Source organism: Xiphophorus couchianus, chromosome 12 (genome assembly GCF_001444195.1).
Source record: "Xiphophorus couchianus chromosome 12, X_couchianus-1.0, whole genome shotgun sequence".
NCBI classification, from domain to species: Eukaryota; Metazoa; Chordata; class Actinopteri; order Cyprinodontiformes; family Poeciliidae; genus Xiphophorus; species Xiphophorus couchianus.
Window position 1 is genome coordinate 9,949,240 of NC_040239.1, and position 19,342 is coordinate 9,968,581.

General features: G+C 35.7%; 1 protein-coding gene across 2 annotated transcripts in view; it reads right to left on the reverse strand.

Moving 5' to 3' along the window:
• slc23a2 (solute carrier family 23 member 2) overlaps positions 1 to 19,342 on the reverse strand; it is a 45,899-nt gene that overhangs the window by 21,596 nt on the left and 4,961 nt on the right. Inside the window, exons 2-5 of one of the 2 annotated variants that reach the window (XM_028032880.1) lie at positions 7,416 to 7,464; positions 2,703 to 2,929; positions 1,839 to 1,937; positions 71 to 187 (exon numbers count right to left, since the gene is read on the reverse strand). In XM_028032880.1, coding sequence (XP_027888681.1) covers positions 71 to 187; positions 1,839 to 1,937; positions 2,703 to 2,929; positions 7,416 to 7,464 — 492 coding nt within the window. The remainder of the gene's footprint in view (positions 1 to 70; positions 188 to 1,838; positions 1,938 to 2,702; positions 2,930 to 7,415; positions 7,465 to 19,342) is intronic. The other variant, XM_028032881.1, reaches the window with a different exon arrangement.

The window sequence follows — 19,342 nt, forward strand, 5'->3', positions numbered from 1 at the left end:
ACATGGAGGATATAAACTTGTAGGTGCTGTTATTCTTTCTTATTTAATCCAGCTTTATGTGCAGATTTACCTGTAAGCCTAAGAACACACACAGGTACCAGGGTGGGGTGTCTTCAATGGTATAGATCATGTCCATCCTCCTTGCATCCATGCTGTCTGTGCTGTCGAGTGTCTCTGAAATCGAGCTCTATGCATACGATAAGGGAAGAAAGAAAAAAACAGCATGACTATCTTTGACCTGCTTAAATCCCTGTAAATGTAGCTTTAGAGAGAGAGACAATAATGTGTTCTGGTTGGATTTATTTACATACAAAATAAACTTTGATGAGCATGTCTGGACAGTTTGGACAAAAGTGAAGATTTCGACATGAAAAGACGACATAAAACTAGACAGAAACTGTGGGAAAAGAAAACCTCTTTGTCTCTCTTAGAAAAAACACACAGTCATGGTGACACAGGGAAAAAACCCTGTCATGGTAACACGAGTCGACCTTTCTTGTTCCATTTCAGCAGAAGTGCTTATCTTTATCATATTACATGTGGAAAAAAGAACAATTCAATTGTGTTTTTAGAAACTTAGTTTTTTGTATACAACTTTGTTAAAAGTTAATTAGGCATGTCTGATAGCTTAAAAGAGTCAAATTGTACACCTCCTTTAGATTTGAATAACTAATGTCTCATGCAAATGTGGTAGTAAGCTAAAAAAAAAAAAACATGTCTGCCCAACACTTTTTTCAGTGCCTTGCAAAAGGATTAAACTCTTTCACATTGTCATGAGAGAAGCTGAACAATACAAAGCAAAAAACTTCACCGTTCAAACAAAAGTAAAACTGGACAAACTCTCAACCAACTTTCATATTGACCAATTTCATCATCAGAATCGAGCAATAATTTTAAATAAAATTCAATTTATATAGCATCAATAAATAACACAAAAAAAATGATTTACTTGTAAATATTTTGCTTTTTCACTTAAAACAATAAAATCAAATAATTTAAAGTATGGCTACATGAATCAATCACCCTGAGCCTGACAGTAGGTACCTAATCCTAAATTATCTTACATTTATTTTCTATTAATTATTAATGCATCAGACCTAATAACACCTGACACCAGCCCAAATGATGCATTTTTGAGTTTAATAAAAATAAAATTAAGGTGAAACTGTTCAATTATTCAATTTGATTATTTTTTTTAAATACCATATTATAACACCATAATTAAACACATGACTAAGAAAGGGCTTGTAAAGTTACTGGATCACAAAGTTCAGGAATATTAAAGTTTATTTAATATTATTCCCACAAAACTCAACATTCCCTGTGGTGTTAAAGTTTTGGGTTGCATAACAACAAAAGCATCATTTCAGATTTTCAAATTCCCGATGCTTATTATCGTTAAAGCGAGAGCAACACAATATAGCATCACCATCTAAATATCTGTTTGTGTAATAATGTCATTACAAAGCGGTTTCACAGTTCAGTTTTAATCGCCCTGATAAGAAGCTGACGGTTTACTGCTTCCTCTCTCTGCAGCAGAATATACCCAACTCCTTCACAATAAAAATGTTCACCCAACAAAACCAGCCTGTTAACAAAAGTAATCAGAAACCAGAGATTCTGCTCATAAATCTGGTGGTTAAAGGACGTTTCTTTCGAGAGATATTCAATAGAAAGAGGGTTGCTGACTGCGATTACCATGGTGTCATCATGTGACAAGTGACAGTGAATAAGCTTTTTATAAGTCTTGTGATCACCGGCGTTCGTTTATTTCCCCTTTGACAAACAAAATTACTTATTAGATCGTATTTCACTTCCATATTTTCATTTTCAGTAACCTTCTCTGCTGCTTGATTATCCTTGGTGTAGATTGCCATCAGCTCGGTGTTCTCCGTGTCCTGATCTCCGGTGGCTCCGCCAACTCCGTTTACCACAACCTAAAACACACAAAATTAAGATGCTTAAGGTTTTTATTTACCAGTCTGACACCTTCTCCGCTCTGGTTTACAACCAGAACTAATCATCTTCACAGGAAGATGATTGATATAAAATGACTAAACATATTATATTGAATCTCCTCCAGAAACTCCATCTAATGACCAGAAAACAACATTTTAGTGGGTTTTTATATTTCTGTTGTCTGCAACAATGGCTGTAGTGAGTGGTGAAGGCTGGAATGTCGTCCAACTGGTAAACTGGGAGCCTCACCTTCAGACTTAGGATGTTTTTTACGGCACCGTTTGAAAATAAAGACCAAACACCAAACATGTCCGTCACTGAAAATGTTCCACCACTGGATTTACACAGAAACTCAGAAGGGCTGCGTTGCTGCAATAAACAAACAGCCGGGGCTCCAACACAGCCTTCATGGTAAATCACTGACTTTTCCAGACATCTTAGTTATTTTAACTGTTGGGAGGGAAAAATTAATAGTTTAATAAATTTATGATGAATGGATCGATGTACTGGTGGATGGCTGTATGGATATACAAGTGGACGGATGGATGGACTGGTGGACGGATGGATGGTTGGACAGATGGATGGATGTACAGATGGATGGATGTAGAGATGGATGTTCAGGAATTAATTTATTGAACTCTGTTCTGAGTTCAATGAATTCAGGAATGAGTTCAGTGAACTGAATTCCCTCCTGAATTCAGTTCAGTGACCATAAAGTCTTTCATTAAATTCAGTTTATTTACCGGAATAGGATAAAAATTGGCTCCATGTTTGGCTTCCTCTTCATATTTTCCACCTTCGCTGTCCATCGAATTAGCGGTGGTGTTCTTCCCCACTCCCATCTTTTCTTCGTCGATGTCTTTCTCCTCCTCCTCTGCCTCGGTCCCTTCTGTGCCCCTCTGCTCTGGTGTGAACACTGCAGACGGATCCCTCAGTCCAATATCATCATTATCATCAAGGAGTTCCTCTCCTGGTGCAAAACGACAAACAAAACCAGATAATCATCAAAATCCTAATCAGCATAAAACAAAACTTATGTTCTAATTAAACAGAGGACCATACAAGGCTTCAAGGTTATGCATCTTGATCTATTGGCATTTGTTTTATGATGGGGAAGGAAGGAGTGAATCTCCCAGTTATGTTTTTAAAAACGGCTAAATTTACCTCTTCGTTTCACATCAGGTCCTTTCAGTTCTGTTTTTGGCATCTGTAGGCGTTTCTGGTTGCAGCAGACAATAAAAATAAGTATCACTCTGAAGACTTGGGAAGGTGATTAACTGAGAACTGAAACGGTTCCTTCAGGATCTAACCTCTGCCACAACTCATGTTCAGATCAGAAGCGTAAACTGTGCGTCAGTCATCCAATCAGGACCAATGATGCCATTTTGAATTTAAACCTTCATTTAGGTTTTATTGTTTTGAATCAGGGCTGCACAGTGGCGCAGTTGGTAGCACTGTTGCCTTGCAGCAAGAAGGTCCTGGGTTCGATTCCCGGCCGGGGTCTTTCTGCATGGAGTTTGCATGTTCTCCCTGTGCATGCGTGGGTTCTCTCCGGGTACTCCGGCTTCCTCCCACAGTCCGAAAACATGACTGTCAGGTCAATTGGTTTCTCTAAATTCTCCCTAGGTGTGAGTGTGTGTGTGCATGGTTGTTTGTCCTGTATGTCTCTGTGTTGCCCTGCGACAGACTGGCGACCTGTCCAGGGTGAACCCCGCCTCTCGCCCGGAACGTAGCTGGAGATGGGCACCAGCACCTCCCGACCCCATTAGGGACAAGGGTGAACAGAAAATGGATGGATGGATGGATGGATGTTTTGAATCAACAACAGCGGAAGTACAAAAAGAGTCATGTTCGGATGCATCATTAATCATTTAAAAATGATGTACAACAGGGGTGCCCAAAGTCTGACTCGAGGGCCATTTGCAGGCCCTGGACTGATTTTCTGTGGCCCCAAACTGCAACTCAAGAATGGGACAAATTTGACCCATAGCAAAGGTGGTTAACAGAGATGATTTTTATTTATGATTTTTACATTTTAATAACCAACCTTTTTGTATTTTCTTTCATTTTTTATAAATCTGAACACACTTATACTGCAACTTTCACTCTAAAGCAGACCTTAATCTGCATTTAATCAATTTATTCAGCTCGACCAAATACAGCAGCTGTTTTCAGAGAGAAACTGACCCAAATCCAGTTCTCTGCTGAGAATGGACTCTATTTTTGTACTTTTTTTCCTCAAATGAGTCAAAGAATAAGCCAACTGGATGCAATCATGTAAAACTCTTCTTCACGCCCCAACATTAGCTGTGTTTCCATTAGCCATATAATTGAGCAAATTGACATTACAAAATTAAATTTGCTTAATGGAAATACGTAAAGTTCGAAAAACATTTTTCCAACTACCAGAATTAATTTATTTAGCAAAACTGCAAATGGAAACACTTTTTTTTTTTAACCTCACACGAGTCACATGACCAACAACGGGATGCAACTACTGGGGAAAAGACGAAGACAGGAAGTGGTAGGAGATGATGATGGACATGTTTTTAAATTATCGTGTGAACAAACTTGTTCATGTGTGATTTTAATTATATTTTTTTAATGGAAACACCACAATCATAAAATTGTGTGTTTTTGAGAATAGCCCAAGTTGTACGCACATTTGTAATGGAAACGCATCAATTTCCTTAAAAAAATTTCAATTTTGTTTTACAAAAATATTGCATGCTTCCTTTATTGTTGAACAGGTCCAAAGATATATATATATATATATATATATATATATATATATATATATAATTTTTTTTTTTTTTTTGTAGTATTCGCTTTTAAAATAGTTGTGGATTTTGGTCCAGGTGACAAAAAAGCCAGGATTATTAATGTGATCGGATGTGAAACGGACTCCTCCTACCATCAGTCACGCACGGAAATGAAAGAAATAAAAAAAAAGTGAAGCATGGGGGAAAAATGACAGAGAGAAGAGGAAGAAGAGAGTATTCAAAACAGAGACGATATAAAAATAAAAAAGGTACAAAAGCAGGAAGAAAGCTTTCAGCTTTCATTAGTCACAAGGTGGTTGTGTCTAATTCTCGGTTTCTTTGTAAAACATGACCTTGACAGATGTTCCTCTGGTTCAGTCCCTGTTATCTTCAATAATAATGAGAACGAAAGCATCGCTTGGTTCCTTTCATTGAGTCTATGAACAGAGAAAAACTCTGCAACCTTTTTAATCCAAAGAAAAACAGCAACAATGCTTAAACACCCAGTTCCTTTAAGTTGCCTTTGATTATTGGTAACTGGAACATTGATCCACATATTTCATGTGAATTTTCTTGATGATGGTATTTGACAAAATATTGTTTTGCTTAAAATTAATGACCATTATGTCAGTGAACTATGCATGTACAACTAAACTGAAAAAAATAGATATGTGTTAAGATTGTTTTTAATCTGTTGATTTGCATGATGTCAGTGTAATTAGTTATTTAAAAGATCATTTTATTGCAAGTGATTGATTCTAGGATGGATGCTGAACCAGCAAGCCAGTCTCCATGATTCAGTAAATAACTGTGTGAAAAGATTCATGTGTTTCACATTAGTGACTAAAAAAATCTTTATGGAACAACAACTCCATAAGAGTGTAAATGAGAATGTTTTTAAAGAGCGGTTTTTGTGTTTGCAGGCATGTCCGACCACTTAACTATAGAAGAATGCAAACAAATAGTAAAAACGTACAAAATATCATAATTGAGTCATGTTCCTCATCCCTACTTGAAAGAGTTTTTGAACTTTAAAAATGACACTACTTTGGTGTTAAATATCTATTTGTAGTAATTAATTTAGCCAACCAAACCAAATCCCTTGGTAGAGATGGATGATAAATCACTAAAACTGAGTGTTTTTCAAATATAATTGACATGTATTAGAAAATTTCACAATGCTAAATACTTTGTCTAAGATCTTTTCCTTTAACGACATTTTTTATTTGAAAAGATATACGTATATATTTGGCCATACTACTGACCCTCAAAGCATTTGGTAATGTATACTCCAAAAATTCTTCATTAAAACAACTTTAAATTCTGATCAGAGCCACCCAACAAATTAAGAATCACAAAAAACTTTCATTTTCTTCATACAAAGAAATCATTTCATTTACAAGTTATCACACACATCTCACCATAACCCAGCAGTTAAAAAATACACTGCCATAACAAAGAGAAAGTACAAACTTTCTAAATTATGCCCCTATTTAGCACTAACAATATTTGGAATGTACTTAGTTTTTCATAAACTTTTCAATGTTTTCCAATAATATCATTATGAAACATGGTTTAAATTAGATTTAAATAATTAAAATCCACAGAAAGAAAGAGATAGGAACATCGTCACTGTTCAAAAAGAAAAAGTTTTTTAAAAAACAAAATGTAGCCAGTTTAAATTTTATTTTCAGTTTCCTGTTAAATCTATTAAGAGCTAAAGCTGAGGCCCATTATGGTGTGAATGTGGAGCTGCTCTGAAACAGTCAGGGTGTTAGTTAGCTTTAGGACGTCATAGTTTACTCTTTTATACATAGTTTACAAATACAAAAGCCTGCAATTACAGCTGAGTGAGAACATAAACAGCCCAGGCTGTAGCTAAGAAATAGTTGATCATTTTTTGCATTGCATGCAGCAAATAAAAAAAAAAAAAGGTATTGCGTCGATTGAAGGAACAATCCTCGGCCAAAAAGTATGCGAGAAAGATTTGCAACCAAATTACGCCAGCTATGTTTGAATTATTGTTAAAAAAAAATAAAAATTATCAACTCACTTCTACGTCCTACATTTAGCAATATTTATTAAGAAACATTTTCAACATGTTGTGCTGTACAAGAAATGATATTATTCTGTCCATCACTGGGTTATGGTGACGGTATTTAACTCAAAAATGGCAGACAGGACAAATATCTAAACTTTCTTTAAAACCTATCAATCCATTAATGTTATTCAAGTATAATTTGCATTAGTAAAATAGATAGATAGGGCACCAAAACTGACTCCAGTCCAAGGACCCACTTTCTTGTAAATACGCCCCTGCCTCTATGGGTAATTATTTTTTAAATGTATTACTAAAAAAAAGCAGAAAGAAAACCAGTATTTTGGACTTGAATCATATTTTACTAAAAGAGAAGCATGCAAGTTTTCTAATAACTTGAATCTGTCAAAAATGTCACTGAATCCTTAATTTCTCTGCTAATTTCCTGCCAGTATTTTTCTGTTAAAAACAGAAATGAACAAATACTAAAATAAACTTCTCCTACCCCTTCAGCCCTAAAATTATATAATATCCTTTGATTTATTCATCTTTATTTTTCCTAAATCTGCCTGTCATAAATTAAAGTTTTGGAGCCCCACACCCTCCCAAGCCACTATCACTGCTTGCAGTGTAAGATGTTGGGACAGGTGTAATACCTAGTTGACACATCCCATCACTCCTGTCAAGCTGGGCGGCTGGGAGCATCTGTGTGGGAGGAGCAAGAGAAAGGAGAAGCAGGAGGAAGTCGAAGGAGGGAGGAGAGCAACGAGAAGAAGAGGTGGGGAGGCACAGAAGAGAAACATACAGGGGTCGAGGATAAAGAGGAAGAGGAGGAAGGAGGAGGTGAGACAAAAGTTAATTTGACAGAAACCATTTAATCAAACAAACAACACGCATTAGTGAGACTAATGTGCTGATAAGAAGGAGGCACGGCAGAATAATCCCTCCACATTGAAACTAGTTGCAGGATTATGCATGTAGGAATAGCTTTTTTAAAAAAAAGTAACAGCAGAGGTCAGGATTTACAAGAAACCTGAGATGGTGTAATTTCTTAAGCTGATGTGAACCATTAAACTACACCTCATGTTTTTTTCCAAGTCATTTTAGCTTCATACAGATTAAAAAAATTAAACCTGATCCGTTATTTAATACAAATTAGGCCTCGTTAATGCTAAAAATATATCCTCTAAACAAAAACAAAATTCATAACAAGGCATTTTATTTCTTCCTGTGTGACGTTAAGTCAGAACAAACTTCTCTTGTTCTAGGTCAACTGGAATCATTAAAATTATTTCTATTTGCTAAATGCCACAATGATGGAACATGTCAGATTAATTTACTTTATGTTTTTGGTGGCATTGCCTTTGGATTGTTTGTCTTAGGTCAAATCTTATAAGTCTTTCTCCACAGATTTCTCAATAGTTTGCTGGAGTTCTGGCCCATTCATCCAGACAGAACCACGGTAACTATCAGGTTCTAGGTCACCTCACTCACTCTTTTTCAGATCTGCTCACAACTTCTCCGGAGCATTGATATCCGGACTTTGTGACGGCCACACCAAAGCATTGACTCTGTTGTCCTTAAGTCACTCTGTAACCACTTCTGCTGTATGTTTAGGGTGGAAGACCCATTTACACTGGAGCCTTAACTTCTTTATGGCCAAACAGTTCCACTTTAGTTTCATCAGACCACAGGACATGTCTTATTAAATAAAGGTATTTTCCCTGTGTCCATTACCAAGCTAAAATCTGGCTTTTTTATGTGTCTTTTGAAGTAATTACGTCCTCCTCACTGAACAGCCTTTTGCTCATGTTGGTAAATTGCACGTTTCACTCTGGACAATGACTTTGTCTTTCCAGCTTTAGGAGAATCTTTGGCTTTTGTTCTGTGTCAAGCTGCACATTTCGGATCAAAACCAGTTCATCTCTGCGACACAAACCCGTCTCTTTCCTAGTATGATGGTTGGACATTCCCATCATGCTCGCTTATAATAATTTGAACAGAATAATGGGGCACCTTCAAGTATCGGTAAATTTTTTGTTCCCTTCGTTCAGGCCACACCTGAAACGTGGTGCATTTCAGGTGTGGCCTTAAAATACCTGCATCGGTGCCTCCAATTAACTCAAACATGTCAGAATATTGGCCGTGTTCTACACCAATTTTGGTTGTAAGCAACTGGTACACTGTTAACTACGTTAATTAGTCTGCTGCCTTTAATTTGTACCTTAATTTAAAGCATGAATGAACATGTCAGCATTTCACAAAGCCACAACATGACGATGCGGGCTGATTACTTAAAGACACATCAATCATTCTTTATGTAAACCTCTGATTTAGAATACATTGACAAATAAGTAATTTTCTCATTATTGTGGCATTTAGCAAATAGTAATAATTTGGGTAATTTTAGCTAAACTTAAAACAAAAGAAGGTATTTGGTATTCAGTGTATGTAAACTCAACTGTAAGATGATACAGTTTTTCAGCCAACATGAACTCACAAACAGACGATTGTCGGTGTATCAGACTTCCTTAGTTTTATATATAAAAAAGAACAAGTGCAAGAGATTCCTAAACAGACATGGAAGTTTTGAATTGGATAATTATATAAATTAAGAGCAAAAAAAAAAAAAAAAAAAAGAGGTTTGAGTGTTGGTACAATTACTGGAAAAAAAGATTTTTCGTCATCTGACTCTTCAATTCTTGGTCTGAGCCAAATCAAGAGAAGGTAGCTGACCGAATGGTGCAAAGTTTTTACTCATATATAATGATAATCAAATGCAAAACAATGCCACAATTCAGATAAGATCAGATGTAGTGAGCAGAAAGTATATCAAAAGGAACATGGGTCTCCTCAACACTTCACCAGAGCTGCAGGCCAACCGCCTTGCCAAGCTGAAATGAGTTTTTTTTTTTTATTAAAAAAGGAATATGAACAAGTATCGAGCACATAAACCATGCAGTGCACGTCCATATTTGAGTTGGCTGGCAAAAGTGTTTTAAAACAGCATTTCATTCTTACATAATTTGAGAAACTAAACGCCGTTTTTTGGGGGGGGTTTTTAATTATTACTGACAGTTTCTTAAACTAAATTACTAAAAACAAACATTATGTTGGCATGCATCTTAACTGCAAGTTAATTCAGCTGCAAGTCAGGGGAAAATACAGATATTTAATTTGGAGATTAAACATCTTCCAGTCACGTTCAAGCTTGTGAATGTTTTACAGCATGTTGTGAAAACAGCAAACCATTGATCTTAGTGATTTCCAGCCTGAGGCCAACCCAGCGCTGTGCATAAGCTGTGTGATGTGTAGTCTGACATGAAGTATCCTAGCAGCCTCTGGGTGACTTAAGGTCTGATGAGGCGTGCTCCAACACCAGAAGAGCCACGCTACTGTAGCATGAAATCCTCAAATGCTCCGGCTCCTCAGTCGCCCAAGAGACTAAACCCCCCGCAGCTCGACTCATCTGCGCTTGGTGTCTGGGAATCCAGACCCAACAAAGCATCATAACCAACATAAATACAGAAACAAAAGAACAGAGAAATGGAGCGAGACAAAGATGGGAAACTGGTTATGCAATGCAAGAGAAATCTAGTTTTATAAATCTAACTTCTCTTGTTATGTAAACTGTGATGGAAAGGAGGAGGAATATTCGTGTAAAAGAGCATTCTGAGGAAATAAGTTATGAGAGAAAGAAAATAAATAGGATGATAAATAACTTCTATTTATTTTATTTAAACTCACTCCAGAAGAGGAAGGCTGTTGAATGTTCAAGGCTCTACAACCTGATCAGGCAGTGAAAGGAGCCGAGTTATGTGTGAATATTATGATAGAATATTAGGCCCAGGCAAAAAAAAAAAAAAAAAAAATTGATTACAAGAATAAAAAGTCATAATACTAAGAGAATAAAGACGTTACAAGAATAAAATCGAGAAGTTGTATGAGAATAGAGGAGTGTTGTTACGAGAATTCACTCATAATATGATAGTCATAAGTAATAATAATAATACCAGAATGAAGTTTTAATAATGTGAGAATAAGGCCGGATGACAAAAAAAATCATAACATTACGAGATTAAAGTAGTAATAATCTGAGAAAAAAGATGCAATAATACAAAAATAAAGTCATATTACCAGTAGCTGTACCATATGACAAAACGAGTCAGAACATTTTGATTATAAAGTAGCATTACGAAAATAAAGTCACAATAGGAAAACAAAGTTTGGAATAATACGAGAATAAAGTCATAAAGTTTTCAGAATAAAGTTCCAATAACACAAGAAGTAGTAAGACAAAAAACATTACAAGAAGTCATAACAATATGAGAATAAAATCATAGTGCTATGAGAATAAAGCAAAAATACAAGAAAAAAGTTACAATTTTACGAGATTTTCATTGGAATATTAGGAGAGTGAAGTCGTAATTTGATGCACAATTTGTTCTCTTCATAAAGCATGACTGCTTGTTTCTGTCTCATCATTTATTTAGTTTGGCCTGCCTTGCAGAGTTCATAGTGTACTATATTTCATTTTCTGTGAATGAAATATAGAGGTAGATGAACACTTAAATTTTGTTGAGCAGAAATCCAGCAATTATTAGTTGACTTTAGCATTTTTCCAATAAATAAATTAAAAAGATTCCTTTTTGAATTGTTATCAAATTGGGACACCTATTTAAGGGACTTCGAGAAAACACATTAAAGAAATGGCGACTATGCATAAAGTTTTGATCTGTACTGATTAAAGAAAAATAAATGCTGCAATATAGTAAAAGCTGCAAGGACAGTATGTACAAAACATACAGCAATAAAAACTTCCAGAGCAGAAATACTTGAAGGTAAAATTACCCAAATTCACATCCCTGAAAAGTAATTTTAATGTCCCAATAGGCATTTCAAGGTTACCCAATAAAAGTAAAAGCTGTTATCCTGGTTTAGTGTTAACACTAAAAGCTTTTTCTGATAAACAATCACATTGTGAAACATTTATTTGGGTGAATTAGAAAGATTTCCACTCTGACATACCTAAAGCTCAAAGGTTTTGCAGTCACAACATTTTTATGCATTCGTGTTAGATTGTTCTGCTGGTGTCCTCAACTTTAATCACCAAATACACTTTCAATGTCAGTTGAGACGTTGCGAAATCATTTGACCCAAGAAAAGGAACATAGCATACCTTGAAAAAGACATAAATGTGATAAAATCTACACATGAAGGAGTCACGCAAGGCAGCGAGGGTGGCAGGCAACACGTGAGGAGGTTTTATTTCACCACAGCAGGGAGAGAGAAATGTAAAGCAGCGGGAAGGTCGTGTTTACAGTGATGGGCTTCTTGCCAGTGGAGCAGAGGTAACTGGAGATAAAAGGGTAGCAGCACGTTTCACTAGCGAAGGAATGACAAGAAGTCTAGACTGACACATACAGAATGTGATTACAAGCACAGCAAGAAGACAAAACCTGACCATAATCTACTCCCACCTGGTTCCATAGATGGTAGAGTTAGAAAACCCAAACTAATGAAGAAACTGAACATTTTTGTGAAAGCCTTAGGTTTAGGGTGTATTCACACCAGCCCTGTTTAGTCGACTTCAGTTTAACTCTACTTTGTTTGTGTAGAAAGTCTGGTTCATTTAGGGGGATGTGAACGCACAATCAAACTGATGTGGACCAAAAAAAGTTAACTCTGGTCTGGCTACAAACCTCGATCTCAGTTCAGTTGACGTGAACTTTGGTGCGGTTCGTATGTATATCTGAATGCAAGATATACATCTTGGAGCGACTGCTCCAAATGCAGGAAGCGGACTATAGCGCAGGGCATTCTGGGTAAATACAACCAAAACGATGCGCGTGTCTAATGTTAGCAGGCTCATAATCTTTTATCAATGACTAAACAGAAATCTTGCAACCACTAAAATCTGATGCAACTCCAATTTGGTTTACATTTCATGAGGTTTTTGGTTTTTCAACCTGGAGAACGGGTTTTTCAAAGGGTTTGATTTGTTAATTTTTTGGCACAGTGCCGTGTGAAAGCGAACCACACCAGCTGAAAATGTAAGGTACATTTTCCAGCATTACAAATAGAAAACAATAACCAGTTTACCATAAATGTATATATTTTTATTTGTTTACCAAATGATCAAATTTAGAAACACCTAATTGACTAATCTTTTCAATGATTACAAACAAATATCTGGTATTTTTTTATTTGAGCAACAACAGCTGCAATAAATTGCCTAAAGCTTTCTAAGGACTGAATGACTACTAAAGGAAACAAATCCTACAAACCTTAAGCCTACTGCTTTCTACTGCTGATTTGAATGCTTTGACCTAAGCCACTGGAATAAATTTCCTAACATTCAAATGTTTTTAAATTCAATGCAAACCTCTGTATAAACTCAAACTCCAGCGGGATTAGGGAGTTGCAGCTTGACTCAAGATAAGTTTGGTTAACCCACTCTAATATCAAGATATATTTATTTATGGGAGCTTCTGTTATATTCAGAGCATTACTTACATTACTTCCATGATGTTTATTGTCAATAATGCTCAGAAATGCTGATATTTTCAAAAGTAAAACTGATCATCTGATGCTTTGAGGTTGAAAATGCATCAGAAATGCTCAGCTAAAGTTCTGTGTTTTTTTTTTATGGACATCATCATGCACACGCTGTGCTGACTTTACAAGAAGCATTTTATTTAATTACACACTTGTCTGCGCAAAGCCGATCCATTCTTTATCCGTTACACAAGTTACAAGACCTGGCCACATGCTTAAATGCTGAGTCATTTAACCGCTTAACGTAAAAAATAAAAGTCACTTAAACATACGATGGCCATCCTGTTCTGGTTTTATAACCAAACACGTGGGCGTGTGTTGTGTCATCGTTCTAGTTTTGTAACTTTAACATGTTGTAAAAGGACTTCAGTTACAGAATGTGCATTTTAAAAGAGGCAAACATTGTTTTGGAAGCAGCTACTATGCAATAAACACCCTTACAAATGGAAAATTTATCCTAGGAGACAATAAAGTATATTCTATAACTAATTTAAAACCAAGAAATTAAAAAAATTAAGTCTGATGGGACTCCAAGGCAGACCAGGCATGTCCAGGAATAAATTATTTAATTTGGTCTGAGCGATGAAAAGAAAATTTTACAAATTAATCAATTGTACAATGACAATTAATTGTAATTTTCTCATATTTTCTCCATCATCAGTGTTACTATCCCTCTTTTAGAGCAGTATATTTTGGCCACTAATGTCTCCATCAGGTGTTGGCATAAAAAAAGGCAATGAAGACAATCCAACTGGTCAAAAGCAATATTGGCATGAAGAGTTTTAATGCGTGGCATTTGGAATCAAACAGTCTGCCAAACATTGCATGAAAGCAGGTCTTTGAGATGGGGATTCAAATTCGTGCAACTCTAATTTACAATTAATCCAACGTAATCTCATCAAAAAGATTTAAATTTAATTGCATATATTCCAATTAGGTCCTAGTCACAATGGCGATTGGTCATCAACTTGGCACCAGTCCCTTCTTCTTACAAAAAACCCCCCAGCTTTTTTTATCCAATAGTAAATTAGACTTGGTTGTAAAAAAAAAAAAAAAAAAAAAAAAGAAAATCGTAGGATATGACGAATTAGTGTAGAAATGGTTTTAAAGAGGAACAACTTAAATGAAAGATGGCTTTCAACACTTAGAGAAGCTTTATTTTTAATTAGAGCAGTAAACCAGTTGATATTTTCAAAGTTTTTCTCCATTTGGTTCTTACAGCAGCACATTGGCCCACACAGATTGGCGGCAGCAGCAGATGAATGGAAGTCATTTCTCACTTTGTTCTCAGACAACATTTACTGTGACTGAACTCCTCCATAGGCTGATAAACCCCTCAACGTCTCTAGCGCCGTCTTTGCCATTAAGCCCAGAGGGGATCTAAATTCAAGGTATTTGTTGTTGCTTTAAGTTGGTGAAATCCGTTAAGCCAACGTGAGATCAGACTCACTGCAGCTCAGTCAGGCAACCAGTTTCCTTTGTTTGGAAAGTAACAGCAGAAAAGCCTTTCACTCAATCTACCTTTGCTTTACCTGTGTCATAGGAGACACGCTGTAGTTTTTATAGCAAATAAAGTTATGAAACTACAAAAAGTGGGTCATAATATAAAATGCTTCAATTGTACTATGTTGCAACACTTTCAAGAGCTAAAAACAGCTTGTGTCCTGGTACACACAAAGCTATAAAACTGGGTTAGCGCTCTGCAATAATCAGCCTGAGATGTCTAAAAATAAGTGATTGGATTTGTGCTAAAGGTCTACATTGGCTCATTTTTGTCATTCACAATCAATGAGCCAATAAGCTACATTATCAAATAAACTACATACTATTTATTTTTTTCCTCAAGACATAAAAAACCCCAAGAGGGAACATTTATTAAATATCATAACCTTTGCAGAAAATAGCCCAGATCACACTGCAGCCACGTAGAACATCAGATTTCACAGTACATAAAGTTCAAGATGAAAATAATTCTATTAAAATAGTTACCAATTACTAATTCACTAACATCAGCAGAATGGGGTTTGTTCTCAACTGAGAGTTTTGATTGCCCTTGACTACCAACACTGTTATAAGCATATAAAACAGTATTTTATGGTGGCCCAGAAGGGTCAACAAAATGCAAAAGCCACAGCAGAAGAGATGCTAAAACTAAATTAGAAATTATGCCACACCTGCTAGCATAACTTCCACTTTAGCACGCTTTTAGTTTTAGTCCAGCATCTTCTGTTGTATTTCGTTTGAATAGTATTTGAATGCCTACTGTTTTAAACACAATACATAAAACATTTTTCTCTGATAACACTAAGAAAAGTAAGATATAATTTATGCAATCAAATTCAGTACAAAATGTTAATTTTAATTCAAAAATGAAAGCTAATAAAAAAAAGGTAAACGTAATCACATTTCATCTTAATTTGCATATTTATAAGCACCCATAATACAGCAAAATATAACTATTCTTCAATGTGCCTCACATGCAGTCATACCAATTATTGGTAATTACTCCCAGAGGACATTTAATCAGAGTGTCACAGCCTTTATCTAACTATACCAGCACTGACACTGAAGAAGCATCATGTGACGAACACGCCATCCAAATACTGAAAACATTATGAATCTGCATGGAGGCTATGTCAACAGTTGCCACATGTTGTCTCTGAAAGGGATTGCTGCAAAGTCAACGACTGGAAACTATCAACTGGCATTACAAAATCCACTGAATTTTCCAGTCTTGTATTATAATTTGGATTAAACTGGAGTATATTGGCAAGTATAAGCCTGGGCTTCAACCATTTCTTTTTTGGTAAATTACTGGTTCGTAAAATAGTATTTTATTTTACTTTCTTTTTTGGTAATGCTGTAAATTTCCTAAAATAAAACTAATCAATATCTAATTTACCTGTATCAGACTGTATGATGGACTCTACTGGAGTAAAATAAACTGAATTTGGATAATCAAATCTTACATCATTTAATTTTTTTTTCTTTGACAATGTAAACCTAAACATCATAAATAGATTTTAATTACCCTAATCTACCCATCTGTCTATATATAAAAATAAAGGTTTAGGGTCAGGAATCAACATGTGTGAGGTCTTTACTGAAATCAAATAAGCTTTAAATAAATGGCTAAAGTATATTTATTCTTTAAAAAAAACTGCTATTAGTAAAATAAAGCTTCTCAATCTGTTGTGCGAGTCAGAAGATGAAAACCTTGGGATACACTGATCAGAAACTCACAGCTGATTTGAACTGTGGTGTTACTTTGCAGCTGTATTGTATATATTTCAGAGTGAAACCCGGGCAAACCCCAAAGGAGCTGTTTTCTTCTTGATATGAAGTGTGGTGGTGCAATAAGGGACAGGGTTGATAAAAGCAAATAAGGTGTTAAAGATGAGATAAAAACAACCCCATCAAAAAGTGAAAAACATCAGCAGCTGAGGTAAACTCAGTAATACCAGAATTAGCAATGCAGAATCGAAACCTAAAGCTGAAACTGTCTTCCTGATGAATAACATTTTTTAAGAAAGTAAAGATTTACAGACTATATTAATTTAAACTATTCCAAACTTTGCTTATTAATCACTCCAGTTCATGTGTTAAAGGCCAGAAGATTCTGGAGAGAAGCAGAAACTTATTTGCAACCTTTTGCATTATTATAGGCGCCACAGTTTTATTACATTAGTAAATTCATGTATTTTTCCATTTGATGTGAACAAATTGCTGATACCTAGTGATGGAAAATGAAATTATTTGGAAAGTAAAGTGATACTTGACATTTTTCAACAGAAAAGCCACATGGCCTGGTCTGGTAAATGAAACTTTTTATGCCTTTCTTAGGATTCAGACACAAACTAGTCATTCTGTTTAATAGCCTGTTAGTTGCTGATTATTCATTTCACCACCTTTTCAAGAAAATTTGCTTGAAAAATAGTTATCTTAGGTGTAAAACCTTTTATTCCAGGTACGGGATCAGAAACGGTTCACGTCATCCGCGTCTTGTTCACAGACAAAGCAAGTCAATTAGTAACCCTCTTTGGCATATTGCTACCGGTTCATTCATCATCTGTCAGCCTGCTGATTAAATCTTGATCACTTCGATACAAAGTAGGCCACTGTTTTGCTCCAGTTCCTTTTACAACATCAAATGACCTCATTTTGTAAAATGTCAGACAAGCTAAAGGTTTAGAGGAAATGTTTCTGAACCAAAAAATGAACAAACATAACTGAAGTCAGGTGCATCAGTCTCTGATTGCTACATCTCCCTATTTTGTAATCCACATTTAAACAGCGGCTTATAAAAGATATGTCCCGGTTCTTGTCTTCAAGTGAAGGCTCCCACATACTTTATCCAAAGCCGAACAGTCGACACGTTCCTCAAAAAGTATTCAAGTCTTCTACGGATACAAACTGGATATCGGAAGTAGTTGATGAGAAATGGCAACGTTGCTGTCTGAGTCCATAAAACACAGCAACAAACTTCTGACCAATCACACAACACTTTGCACAGAGCTCTGTCGACACAGTCCGACCCGGGCCTGGTGTCGAGTTCGGCACTTCTGTGAACAAAATGACGTGATTTTTGTTAAGAATCTACGTCAAATGAGTCAATTTCAGCAAAGAAGTTCAAAAAATAAACTATTCTGATTCTGCTCCGTCCTGTTCGTAACAGTCCCAGTGAACATTTAGACGCAAATATGACTAAATATTTATACTATCTTACATCAAGATCTGGCAGTGAGAGGTCGAACAGCTAAAATCGTTCCTCTGCCTACATCCCCCAGAATCCTGTGCGGTTCTGGAAGTTTGCGCAATATTTGACTGTTATTAGATTTTTGTGACATATTTTCTTTTATAAAATGTGAAAAACATTAGATTCTTCGTTTTGAGTTCTTTAAAAGCATTTTAAGACTTTGTAAAATCATTCAGTGGTCTGTTGAACCATTGTTATATTTATGAAACCGAACAAAAGTAAACGTGGTCTTCCTTGGCTATTAATTTTAATCACTCTATAATTACACACTTTTTGGTTTAATAAATATAGTTAAAATGAAAAAAGTGAAATTCAGAATAAATAAAAAAAAGTGGGATCTGGAAAAGAAAACTGATTTCATAGGGCCATAAGTAGGAACGAAAAAATAAAATAAATTGTATTTTTTGGGGATCTGTCCTGCCAAATCAAGAGGGAATTGTTCAATTCTAATTTCTAGCTTTCATTAGCTAGTTTAAGATGAAAGGTCTAATAAAAAAAGAGAGGTTTATCATTAATGCAGGACTGATAAGAAAAATACTGATAATCTAAAAAAAACAAACATGTCTTTAATGATGATGTCTTGAAGCAAACTACCGTTCAAGCTGCACAGTTAAATATATTAAATAGGTTAATCCACACTGTTTTTATTATGCAAGAATCATATGGTGTATTTTGCTGCCTTTTCAATGTCTAATCCCCATTTTACATAATTACTTCCATCACTCAGCAAAACCAGAAGCTCAAAAAACCAAAATCTACAGTATTACTGGGAAAATCTAAACAGATTATATATGGAAAACATAAAAATGAAAACAGAGTTAAGAGTTAGTTGGTGCCACTTCATCAAGAGCAACAGGCTGTAATATTACACCTGTGCAGTCACACACACCTAGTGCAAGGTTCAAGTAGAGCTGAACGATATGGCTGAAAAGTGTTTCATATCGGACGATATCAATAATTACTTATTTGATTTTTTGTTTTAAATATCTAAAATGCTACCAAACTGCTGGCGTGACCCTTGCCCTTTTCTTCTGCCTTCACTGTACAGTGTGAATGCAGTGCCTGACCCAGTGGTACAGTGTAATCTTAGCCACATGCTACCAACAGAAAACGAGGCCAAGAATCCATTTCTGCGACCCAGTTCACCCTAACCTGGCCTGTAAGCCTGTCATCGGCTTACTCAGAGTCAATGAAAAGATTTGAAGTAAACACATGCTAAAGATGATAGGACAATGGAAGTTCATAATGCTTAATGCTTTTTTATTTACA